The sequence below is a fragment of the Mustela nigripes genome, chromosome 3, assembly GCF_022355385.1.
Source record: "Mustela nigripes isolate SB6536 chromosome 3, MUSNIG.SB6536, whole genome shotgun sequence".
In the NCBI taxonomy this organism is placed as follows: domain Eukaryota; kingdom Metazoa; phylum Chordata; class Mammalia; order Carnivora; family Mustelidae; genus Mustela; species Mustela nigripes.
Genome location: NC_081559.1, coordinates 128,092,713 through 128,105,630, shown reverse-complemented (window position 1 = coordinate 128,105,630; position 12,918 = coordinate 128,092,713). Strand labels below are relative to the sequence as shown.

Genomic DNA, 12,918 nt, shown 5'->3' with positions numbered 1-12,918 from the left:
GGGGAGATATTTTCTGTGGCCCTCAACAGGCTTTTGAAGGTTCTCCAGAAACTAAATGGGTCAGAGAAAAGGATGTGGCCACATTTCTTGTGACTTCATGAAGTTGTTGATATGTGCTGAACTTTGGAGGAGGTTATATGTAAAGAAGTTAGAAGAAAGGTATACATACTACATAAAATATACATATTATGTCAACCTTTATTTAAAGGTTATTTAAAAAAAATTGTTCGCCAATGAGTGCTTTATTTTTTTTTTCATTATTTTGAGTAAGAGTTTTATATGTGTGGTGTTGAGTCTGAGTAGAATCGCTTCTTTTTCAAAATCTTTATTTTAGGGGCACCTGGGTGGCTCCACATTCAGCTCAGATCATGATCTCCAGGTCCTGGGATCCGGCCCCACATCGAGCTCCCAGCTCAGCGGAGAGTCTGCTTCTCCCTCTCCCTCTGCCTTTCTCCCTGCTTGTGTCCCCCTCCCCACCTCTTTCTTTCAAATAAAGAAATAAATAAATCTTGGGAAAAAATCTTTATTTTATGTAACATGTTTTGAGAATTAGATTGAAAACTGTTTTTGAAATGATTTATCATTGTAAGTACTTTCAAATTACTGGAGAAATAATTCAGCAAAAAGAGGTGTTCAATAAATGTCTTCTTCTATAATGACATTGTTTGTTTTATTTTTAAACAGAGACAAAGCATGGAGGACACAAAAACGGGAGGAAAGGAGGACTTTCTGGAAGTTCATTTTTCACGTGGTTTATGGTCATTGCATTGCTGGGCGTCTGGACTTCAGTAGCTGTCGTCTGGTTTGATCTTGTTGATTATGAGGAAGTTTTAGGTAAGGATTTTGGTATTGTTTCTTGTTTGAGTTTGTAAGTATGAAAGACATCCTTTAGTAATCTTAAAAATTTATTATTATTTTGGGGGTAATTTCTTTAGCCTTTCAGTTGTTCTCAACAGTGCAGGAACAAAAGGGGATGTTATCAGGGTTCCCTGGGAGTAGTGGCTTTTCAGCTTCTTCGAACATAATTTGTAGTAAAAATAAAAAATTAGTATTTATGTATGTATATTGCACAGAAAAGTTTTATCAAATAGTGCTTAACTCTTAGGAAATGCAGTACTGCATAATTTCTGTTCCATTGTATTGTATTATGAATTTTAAACATTCTTGGGCCACTGACTTTATGTCAGGACCCAATTTGCAAGACCCTACCTTAGAGAGCATTTAGAAGCACACCCCTTTGTCTTTGTTGGAATGAATCAGTGTGTGTGTGTGTGTGTGTGTGTGTGTAGGTCCTTTCTGTATGCTATTGAGGAGATTGCCATGTTTTTTTCTGATAGTTGTCTTCCTTTCTCCTATTTTTTGTTTTCTCTCCCCATAATCACTGCAGTTTTTCATGACTTTTTTTTTTTAATTTTTTATTTTTTATAAACATATATTTTTATCCCCAGGGGTACAGGTCTGTGAATCACCAGGTTTACACACTTCATGACTTTTTACATTAATGATTCTTTACCATTTTTGGAGTCATACTTTGAAGTCACAGTCTTTTTTTAAAGTTGAGATAAAATTTACATAACGTAAAAATCAACATTCGTAATATGTGAAAATGTACAGTTTATTCTTTTTAATATATTCCTCATGATCTAATTCAGAATATTTCCATCACCCCCCTTCCCCTCTCCTGGCAGACACTGATACACTTTCTATGTCTATGATTTTCTTACTCTTGACATTTCCTATAAATAGAATCATACAATATGGGTCCTTTTGTGTCTGCCTTTTTGCATTTAGCATACTGTTTTCAGGGTTCAGTACTTACTGCATTTTACAGCTGAATAGTATTCCATTGAATGGATACACACCACATTTTGCTTATCCATTCATCAGTAGTGGACCTTTGGGTTCTTTCTACTTTTTGGCTATTGTGAATACATGGTCTTCCTCTAATGATCCAGTGAAAAATATGGGCCCTGTCACTGAAAAAAAATGCACGCTCCTCTAGATGTACCACGTTGCATCGAAACCCACCCTGCCTTCCATAAAGCCTCTGCACTTCTGCTCTAGATGTTAGGTTACAGCCATCTTTCGGTGGGGGGAGACAAAACATGCTGTTGGATAATCCGCCGTTGAAATTTTTCATTATTTCTTAAACAGGAGTGTCTCTGGATAGATGATAGAGTAATAAAGGAAGAATTTTAGTTCGGAGACAAATTTCTGAGTACAGATCTGTGCTTTTGTTGACTTACACAGTGCTGTGTTGCTAAGGAACGTTTATTAGACAAATGAAGAGATTTAAAGTCTTTGTACTTTTAAGGGCAAGTTAACAATTTTCATGTTTTTACATGCACGCAGCCAAAGCAAAGGACTTCCGTTATAACTTATCGGAGGTACTTCAAGGTAGGCTATTAGAGGTACATTTTAAGTCTACTTGTGTCGGTCTCTAAAATCTCATCCTTATTCTACTAATTTAGTTATTCCCTGCATCTGAGAAAATAGGTGGTATAGGACCAATGTCCCCCTTTGAGTTTGTCAGAAAATATGGTCTTTTTAATGTTACTTGAGCTCTCTGCTATAGATCGCCTCCATTTGCCAATCAGCCCTTCTTATTTATATTTTCTTAGCCACAGAAGTGATAACTTCCTTATCTCTCGGTTATTGTTATTGTAATTATTTTTATTTTTAATTTATTTAGTTATTTATTTTTTTAAGATTTTATTTATTTATTTATTTGAGAGACAGAGATCACAAGTAGGTAGAGAGGCAGGCAGCAGGTAGCCTGATGTGGGACTTGATCCCAGGACCCTAGGATCATGATCTGATCCAAAGGCAGAGGCTTTAACCCACTAAGCCACTCAGGTGCCCCTTTATTTTTATTTTTAATGTGTATGTGTGTGCTTTTTATATCGGACTTCTACTTTGCTAGTTAACTATTTTCCTAAGTATAACGAGGGCTCTGGGAGGGTAAAGATTGCGCATAGCCACTCTACTTCACAAGTTCTGCCTGCTCTCCTGCAGTGTCTTAACTTACATCTTATTAAAGAGTTGGGAACAGTGCCGCAGATTGGTTTTTTCGTACTAAAGGCTCTGTCTGTGGATGCTGTTAAAAACACTGCTGTATATGATGTCTCCTCACAGCCACTGTCTAGTGCTGAGTTCTAAATGATGTTGATTTTAGGATTTTTTTTTTTTTTTAGGGAATTGAATGTATTTGACTTAAGTTTGGAGTGCTAAACATGGCAGTGCTCCTAGATGATAAAACCTTAAGATAACATTTTACTCTGCTTGAAGAGGAAAGGATATGGTAGTACTGTCTTCTCAAGTAGTTTGTTTTAAGCTTTGTGTGTTTTTCTTGGTAGTAGATAGCCAGTGCTAGTTAAGGTTTTTTGTTTGTTTGTTTGTTGTTTTGTTTTTTTAAAGGCTTTTTTAAAAGTTTTTTATTTCTTAAAGATTTTATTTATTTGACAGAGAGACAGCAAGAAAGGGAACACAAGCAGGGGAGTGGGAGAGGGAGAAGCAGGCTTCCTGCCAAGCAGGAAGCCTGACATGGGACTTGATCCCAGGATGCTGGGATCAGGACCTAAGCCAAAGGCAGACGCTTAATGACTGAGCCACCCAGGTGCCCCACTAGTTAAGTGTTAAGTGGGATAACTAAGATTATTTTTTTGACATTTCAGGAAGCTAGTCTTATTAACTATATTTCCAGAAGTCTTTTTTTTTCAAAGTTGATTAGTGATGTTTCTGTTATGAATCATTATTGTAAAATATAAAATTAATTGCCCTCATATTTTTAATATTTGATGTTATTTGTTTATATTTAGTCTTTATTTGAGGCTTGGTGGATGTTCTTTTTATTTTGAATATTGGTGGTGAGGAACTTTCATTACTGTAGAAGCATTACATTTTAATGTAACTGTTAGAAATCAAGAATGTTTCTTATATATGTGGAAATTTTTACCTCAACTGTTTTTGGTAACATAATAAAAAATTCATCTGAAACGATTAAATCAGGGGATTATTAAAACTTTAAGAAGATATTATCTCAGTTATAGTTCTTAGATTGTAAGGCGAACATTTCCTGAATCTGTCAGTGAATCCTCTTATCATTTTTAGGTAATATCTTCACTTAGCACTGCTTTTCAGGATTCAGAGAGCAAAGAATTGCATGGATTGGTAATATTTATGGCTGATGGTCAGGACTGCATTAAGGGGTAATACCTTATCAAACTCGTTTTCCCTTTTCTTCCCATCCATCTTTTCCTCCCTCTTGCAGGAAAACTAGGAGTCTATGATGCTGATGGTGATGGAGATTTTGATGTGGAAGATGCCAAAGTTTTACTAGGCAAGTAGCGTTTTCTTTTTTATTAATGGTGGTAAAATGCTGGAAAAACAGTATCTTTGCCTTGATAATATGTATGTCCAGTCACACACATTTTATGGATGATGTTTTCCCACTTCAATTCTGTATTTCATTCTTACTGAAATGGCTTAATTTTTTTTCCATGGACTTATATTTCAGCATACTTTTATAATAAATGGTTAAGTATAGACCTCTTGCACATATATTTTCAATAAGCCTAATTTCAGATCTGTGTTCAGATTTAAAGTACTTTCTATTCTGAACTTAATATCTGAACATATAGATAATGCACTAGCCCGTTTTCAAAGATGGTAATTATAGCCACTCTTTAGCATCAGTTGGCGTAATTCACTTCCATTTGAAACTAAGTTTCTAAAGGCTTACGTAAATCCATTTTGAAATAAAATCATGGTAGCCAACATTTTAAAATGTCACATGCATGTTTTTAAAGGTAACATTAAAATATGAACCAGTAGTTTTTTGGCCGGGTTTCATTATTTTAGAAATCTTGAGCCCTTCTCTTTCTATCACCAGAATTACCTATCTTTATCATTGAGATATTTTGTGTAATGTATCAACATGTGATATTCCCTCATTTGTTTTAAAATGCTACCTTCCTAGAAGGGATAATGCTGATTTTTAATACGCAAGCTTTGTGTAATCTGGCCTGGTGAGATGTGTGTTTCTGCTTGTTAAAGAGCATCACTTCCTTTTCTTTACTATTAGTAAAGAGTGTATGTTAGTATAGTAGTATAGTATTAGTATAGTAGTGTTACATGTATGCTATGTTACATGTATACTATTAATATAGTAGTGTTACATGTATTAAAATCTTATATACTAAAGTATTTAGAAAAATAACAAATACATCATGGTACTCTATACCATGCTTACCAGAATAATGGTGCAGAGAAATTCAACTTGGACCCACAATTTTGTGTTTATTTTATGGATATGAAAAAAATGAGAGGGTATCACATCTATAACCAATGAAACAATTTTTGATAGATTAATCTTAACCTCCTTATAAAATAGTAAGTTCTAAATATGGAAAAAAGGGTTTTAGTTGTGATTAAATGTAATTTAGCTTCTCAATTTTGACTTTATGTTTTCTTATTACTTCTCAGTGGGAATTATGTTTGCTACTTAACAGTGGAAGCTTACTCTTTTTTTTTTTTTTTAAGATTTTATTTATTTATTTGACAGACAATGATCACAAGTAGGCAGAGAGGCAGGCAGAGAGAGAGAGAGAGAGGAGGAACAGGCTCCCTGCTGAGCAGAGAGCCCGATGCGGGACTCGATCCCAGGACCCTGAGATCATGACCCGAGCCGAAGGCAGTGGCTTAACCCACTGAGCCACCCAGGTGCCCTGGAAGCTTACTCTTGATGAAATTTTTTTTTTTTCCTGTCTTAATCTTAATGGAATTTTTTATGTAATTTTGTCATTACATATCTAAATTTTTCTTTGGATATAGTAAATCCTCAGAAGACTATAATCCTAGACATGAAAAAGAAGTAAGATATATAGAATTTAACCTATCAGAATGATGCTAATTTGCTTGCCTATAAGTGGTTTATTGTTCCACTTACTACTTTGCTTTAAATGATGAATTCTGAATAGTGAACCTTGTTCATTTTAAAGATAACTTCATGTGGTCCATGTTTCCTCACTTATAGAAATAATATTCTCATCTGCTATATTTTGTTGTTTTTTTTTCTTTTTTTTGGCTTAAAATCAGCTATGTGGTATGTCAGGAAATATCAACTATTAAAAATTGAAATGTTATTTCTTCTATAGCCCACACTGTTTTCTATAGAAAACTTAAATTAGGAACTTGATTTTTAATATTTTAATAGATTATAAGAGTTTATTTCCTATAAGGTTTTTTTTTTTTTTTTTTTTAAAGATTTTATTTATTTATCAGAGAGAGAGAGGGCGAGAGCAAGCACAGGCAGACAGAATGGCAGGCAGAGGCAGAGGGAGAAGCAGGCTCCCTGCCGAGCAAGGAGCCCGATGCGGGACTCGATCCCAGGACGCTGGGATCATGACCTGAGCCGAAGGCAGCTGCTTAACCAACTGAGCCACCCAGGCGTCCCACCTATAAGGTTTTTAAGCAACCATTAAGAGGTTAATTAATTGTATCTTTGAACATTGCCATTTGCAGTAGACATGTATTTGCTATGGGCAAATCATAACTTTTTCCTTTTGCAAGAATTATATATTTGGAGTGAGAACCAAATTTGGTGAATCTCAGAGTTCATTTTGATAATTTGACTATTAAATGCATAAAGGCTAAAGTAAATGATTTTATCATATTTTATCATATAAAGGTACTAATTCTTGGTTAGCTTGTGGCTTCACAGTTAGCTGGAACAAACCAAAGGTGAACTGTCAGGCTCACTTAGGTCCTCTGATCTTATTTCTATAATAATTGAGTTCTCTGCATGAAATACTGGCTTGCCTGGAATTGAATTTTATGACTAAAGGTCTTGCCTAGTTTAGTGAGGTTATTGTAGCTTAGTTGTGCCTCTCTTACTCGCAGGAGTTTGCAAAGAGAGCCTGGTGAAATTCTTGGGGACATTAACGGGCTCTGTATGTTCAGGGAGAGGTTATGCGGAAGCAAATTCAGTGAGCGTGTACCCAAAAAGAAGCAAGGCTTCCTCGGTGCATTTTCACTGGAGAGGCAGCTCAGAGGTAAGGGCTTTGGATTAAGGCACCAGGAAACCAAAGGGCAGACTCAGGTAGGAAGCTAGAGATTAGGGGAGAGCTTGTTGTAACTGTTGAAATAGCTGAGCTTGTATTAACAGTTGAAATATGCTGAGCTTTACTATGTTCAACATTTCTTTGATGAGTATTTCCTTCTCATTCTTAAATTTGCATAATCTAAATCTTATCAATTTGAGGAAGTGTACACTTTCATATTTATATTTCATATTTTAAGGTTTGGCTTTTCTTTTGAAATACCAAGAGAATGAAATATGTTTGAGTAAATCAAGATATTCTGAACAGCCGTCATTAATTTTATTTCATTGTTTCTGGCCATGGTGCTTATGATATACTTTGAAAATATTCTAAACCTTTCCTAGTTTACATAGCTACCTACTTCTGTGGTCAAATTATTAGAATAAATTATCTCTGATATCAGTTTGGGTTATTGAAAACTACATTGTTGGAAATTGTATTCTTTGAAAACTTGTTTCCCAAATAAAATCAACAGGAAAATGGTCCAGGTACCAGTTGCTAAGAGTAACATCCTTTTCGAGTAATGCCACCCAAGGATTGCATGATTGTCCTTTTGTCTGTGACTAGCACCTTGCTGGCCCCATGTCAGGTGTGGCTGGAGAACAAAAGGGAAGCCGGTCAACAATTCCTAGAACCTTGGTAAGCATCTGTAGACCAGACAGATGCATAAGTGAACTGGATCTTGTCCACTCAGAGATGCTCACACCCTGCCCTTGGGGTCAGGCCTGCTCTTAGAGACTAAGGAATTACATACCCAGAGTAATTCCTTTTTCTGTTTGGTATTTGGTAATATTTTTGTCTTAAGAACCACAGGAAGGTTGCATTGTTCAGGTACTTTTGCATATTTGTTGAATCCTTCAGCTTGTCATACTGAAGGCTGGTAAAGTTTTATATTTGATACTTAGAAGTACTAATATTTGAAAATAGAGGAAAAAATAAACATGTTTATTATAAATATACAGCTATAGTGGTTTTTTTTTTTAAAGATTTTATTTGTTTATTTGATAGAGAGAGATCACAAGTAGGCAGAGAGGCAGGCAGAGGGAGAGGGGGAAGCAGGCTCCTTGCTGAGCAGAGAGCCTGATTTGGGGCTCGATCCCAGGATGCTGAGATCATGACCTGAGCTGAAGGCAGAGGCTTAACCCACTGAGCCACCCAGGCACCCCAGTTATTTATAATGTTTTAAGGCAGGAAGTAGAAAGAATGTTATTCCCGCAGAGATTTCAGTGGGAATACAGATCTCCTCTGTTCATAGTACTTGTCAACTGTTAAATTCAGTGAAAAAATAATCCAGTTGTGTCAACAAATAATTTAAATACCAAAAATACTAACTGGAGTTTATTTTCTCCCCCTGACCCCCATACTTGAACAATGATATGGTGTAGTTCTTCCGTGCACTGAAGTGGGGATAAAACACTGTATACTTTAATATTTATGCTAGCTGTCTTACTGTTGTACCTTACCTGCCAATCTTGATTCCTGGCTCTTACACTACATGGAGAAATGTTGAGTTGCCAAAGCCCAGCCTACTGAGTGAGGTGGTTATCATCAAGAAAGCTCTCAAGTCATGTTTACATTTCTTACAGGCAGAACTTTCTACCCTGTGTTTTTTTCTCTTTCAGAATTACAGGTCTTGTTATATAGGGCTTGGCTGTATTGGTAGATTTTTATATTTACTGGGCTGAGAGATGTTTCTTACCCAAAGCCAGTTCTAAACAGGAAAAAAAAAAAAAAAAAAGATAAAACCAATACATACTTTGTTTTCTTTACATCGTGGTGGCCCATTTTGGGAATAATATTTAAAAAAACAACAGGAGTCATGGATCTTTTTAGTCGAAGCTAACTTCTTGGGCTTATGGGAAGAGAGCTTTAAATATTCCTGTTGCAAATGACTGGCTGGGGCCTTGGTCAAATTTAATATTGGTTAGCAGAGTGAATTATTACTAATAGCTGACTCTTAGTGGTCAGAATTATAGGGCCATGAGTAAGTAGCCAGAGTACTGAAAAGCTAACATTTGGTAGTGGGAACATTTGATTATCTGACATAATTTGAATAAATTTTATGTTCATCTGTGAATGCTATAAACAGTAATCTTGCTAGTCATATTAATCCCAGAGTTTCTTAAGTAAACTCTATGTCTGAAGGGGAAAAATGTAAGGAAATGAACCTTTTTATTTTCTTCTATGAATATTTATTGATATATGTAAATGCTTATATAATCAACTCTCGATAATATCTGGTTGGTAAATCAGCAAACATGGAGGCTGTCCAGAAGGATCTTTTTACCCTCATATTACTTTTATTCGTTCTTCCCATTGACATTAATCAGTCAATTTTGGCGAATACAGTTTTGTTTTGGGGCTGTAGATTCTCTAATGAGGGAAAGGCAAACCTGGCTAGGGGCTGGTAGGAGTGGCAAGGATTGGTGGAATTGTGCCTTTCCTGCAGTACATGATTGAGAGTTGATTGTAAGGTGTGGATCTTAATCGGTTTCTTTGTTTTCCGAAGTTACCTTTTCTGTTAACGTCTGTGACCGTGATGCACGTCCTTTTTGAGATCACTCTTCCTCAGCTTCTTTTTTCCACCTAACTGCTCTCCTTCTTTTCTCTTTCTCTCTTCCTTTATTCTTATGTAGGCCTGACCAAAGATGGCAGTAATGAAAATATTGATTCTCTTGAGGAAGTCCTTAATATTTTAGCAGAGGAAAGTTCAGATTGGTTTTATGGTTTCCTCTCATTTCTCTATGATATAATGACTCCCTTTGAAATGCTAGAAGAAGAAGAAGAAGAAAGCGAAACCGCAGATGGTGTTGATGGTACGTCACAGAACGAAGGGGTTCAGGGCAAGACTTGTGTCATTTTGGATTTACATAACCAGTAACTTTGATTCAGGGACTGAAGTCATTGGCTTATGAAAACCTGCAGCAGTGTCCTGTTTCTTTCTTTCCTTTGCTTACCCAGGGCTTCACGAGCAGTGGGGCAGCTGTGATCAAACCGTATAAGGCAACCATGTGATCTTTCTCCCCAGTCCAGCTCCTAGCTAGTCCCTTGCTTGGCTCCCCCACTTCTAGTGAAGAAAGTGGCATTCCTCATTCTTGTAGTAGTCTGCAAAGTGCATTGAGAATGATATTCTTGGTGGTATAATTGGTTTCTGTATCGTTTTGTTTCAACTTATGTTGTATTCACAGCACTAAATTTAGAAGCTTCATAGCAAATTGTTTTGTGATTAACCCTTGATGCTTGTCTTTCTAACACACTATTAATTGAGATGATTATAATGGACTTGATTATAAAAATGTTTCCAGCATGATTCATAAATTAAATGATTCTCTGTTGATCTTTAAGATGACTGATGTGTAAAGTGATGGTTCTTTAACATGCTGATATTTTTTATTGTAATTTGTTTAGCTTAACTGATTTGTCAGGTTAATACAAATTTCAGTGTAAAATTCTGTACTAATGGTGCTTTTAAAATAATTTGAAAATAACCCCATGTTTTTGCCTTAGGGTAGTGAAACTACTGTATTCAGATAGTAGTAGGTCTGAATATTTGTCTATGAAAGCAAAATTTATTTTTAATTTTATTTCCAAATATACATCCAGAGAAAGTAATTTGTATTTTTTTTAAGCAGGCATATTACACAAGAGGGAAAATGTGAATATGTATCTTAAATAATGCTGTACATATTAAAATTATTCATCCTAAATAAGTCTTTTTTCATTTTTTTCCATGTATCTCCTTATTAAGTGGCTATCACCCTCGGCTTAGGTAGAACAATGGTTTTTAGATTTATAGATTTACTTAAGTGGTAATTCTTTTCAGGAGAATAAATCTTTTGCCATTTGAAGACCTTAAAAAGCATTTTTGAATCAGTTCATTTAAAATGAGTTTGCTTCAGTAATAGCAAAAGGAATTATGTTAACCTTATATAACATGCATTCATAAAATGAGATTTCATCTGTTTCCTTACCGCTTGAAAGCGATTAGGACCTCTGGTTTCTGCTACCATTTTAGGGAGTGCAGTTTTGTGTTTTTAAATCTCTGAGCCTCTAGGAAATTTAACTTGGCTTTGATTCCTCATTGAGCTGAAAATTTGAATATATTTCTATTTTTGAACATTTTTATGTATTTAACTCTAGTAATTTCTTCTTTTCAAATATTCATTCCTTGCGTTTTAATATATAACCAAGTTGCTTTCAGTAAGTGGAGAAGTCACGCATTTTTTTCAGAGGGGAACATGACAAATTTAGTTTTTCTGTTGGCAATCAGGACCCTAGGCTATCCAGCTATTTGTATTTATTTGACGGAAATCACAAGTAAGCAAAGAGGCAGGCAGAGAGAGGAGGAAGCAGGCTCCCTGCTGAGCAGAAAGCCCAATGTGGGCTTCTATCCCAGGACCCGGGGATCATGACCTGAGCCGGAGGCAGAGGCTTTAACGCACTGAGCCCCCAGGCGCCCCCAACTATTTGTAAGTATGTATCATAACTCAGCCATAGCCAGAGAGTTTAAAGTATCAAATGAGAACTGGGGGAAACACATCCGTTTCCCCCTTTGTTCTCGACTTATATGTGTCAGAAGAAACTGCAACTTGCTCATCTTAAAAAGCATTATTTTAAAGCTACTTTTGCATATGGCTGCACACGATGTACATCGGACAGTTACATGGCTAGTAAAACTCTAGTTTGTCTTTCCCTGATTACTCAGGGAGTATGTTTCATTCTGTTCATGTTTCTGACAGTGAAAAGCTTCAGATTTTGAAATGTTAATATCCTGGAACACAAAAGTATGATTTTAGTAATGTTCTTTTTGAAAGTTTATGTCTTTGTGCATATTGATTGTGTCTTCCACTCTGAGCAGAGTACTGTGAAATACCAACTTTCATTAGGTTTAATTTAAAAAAAAGTTTTGGGCCTCTCTCAATGAAATTCACATAGCCAGGTGTCTGAGATGTATCTTTTAAAGCAGTCTTGTTTTTCTGTGCTTCATTACTACTAACTCTAGAATATTTGTGATGAGTTCGAGAAATAAATGAACTAAATTTGCATGTTAAGATGTTTGCAATCATTAATTTCTCATCAGGCTCTTTTTTTTGTCATGGTAATGATACTAATGCATGTTTTATGTACAGAAATTAATTATGCTTTATTTTTGTAAGTGAAAAATAATGACATGAAGAGATAATTTTCTTTTTATCTAGTACCCCATCGCTAGTCAGCCCTGTTGAAAAGTCTCCGAGGAACGTAAAACCTAGGGAGCTGGTGAACCCCTGACTTCTGTGACTTCCTTCAACTTGTAGCAAAGACTTGTTTTTGTGAGAAAAAAATAAAGTTGTTTGCAAAACTAGTGTAGAGTATTTTGAAGCTGATCAAAATTACTTCGCTTAAATTTTATTTATTGTATCTTTGATTTTTAATTTTTCTAACGATTTATTGTTTCATTTTCATTTCATAGTATAAATATTTCCCTAGTTTTATGCCTTTTAAGCTTATTAGAAAGGCAAAATTCTGTACATTTGAGTACTGATTTGTAGTTGAATGGAGTTTGGAGTTGTATCACATTTACTCTGCTTTTCTAACTTAAAACACCCAGAACTTGGCAGCATGAACTCTGTATACAGATGTCATCTTGCCTCCTCAGACCTGGCCCACTTGTTTCTTGAGACCCATTGCTATGTGTCCAGTTTTGTTCTCTGAAGTTTGGCTCAAAAACAAGAAAGTGGCACTCTGGGTGTTTCTTTTCTGCACTGTAGCTTCCTTCAGGCCTGATTTTCTCCGAGACAGGAGTGGTGGGGTATGAGTCAGTTGGAGAGCCATCTTC

At 35.7% G+C, this 12,918-nt stretch overlaps 1 protein-coding gene across 5 annotated transcripts in view; it reads left to right on the top strand.

Annotated features, from left to right (window-relative positions):
• Positions 1–12,918, top strand: part of ASPH (aspartate beta-hydroxylase) — a 219,281-nt gene that overhangs the window by 37,046 nt on the left and 169,317 nt on the right. For 2 of the 5 annotated variants that reach the window (XM_059394634.1, XM_059394636.1), the window contains exons 2-4: positions 685–834; positions 2,353–2,397; positions 4,271–4,339. In XM_059394634.1, the coding sequence (XP_059250617.1) occupies positions 685–834; positions 2,353–2,397; positions 4,271–4,339 (264 nt within the window). Of the gene's footprint in view, positions 1–684; positions 835–2,352; positions 2,398–4,270; positions 4,340–9,736; positions 12,450–12,918 lie in introns of those variants that run through there. The other 3 variants (XM_059394635.1, XM_059394637.1, XM_059394638.1) reach the window with 2 other exon arrangements.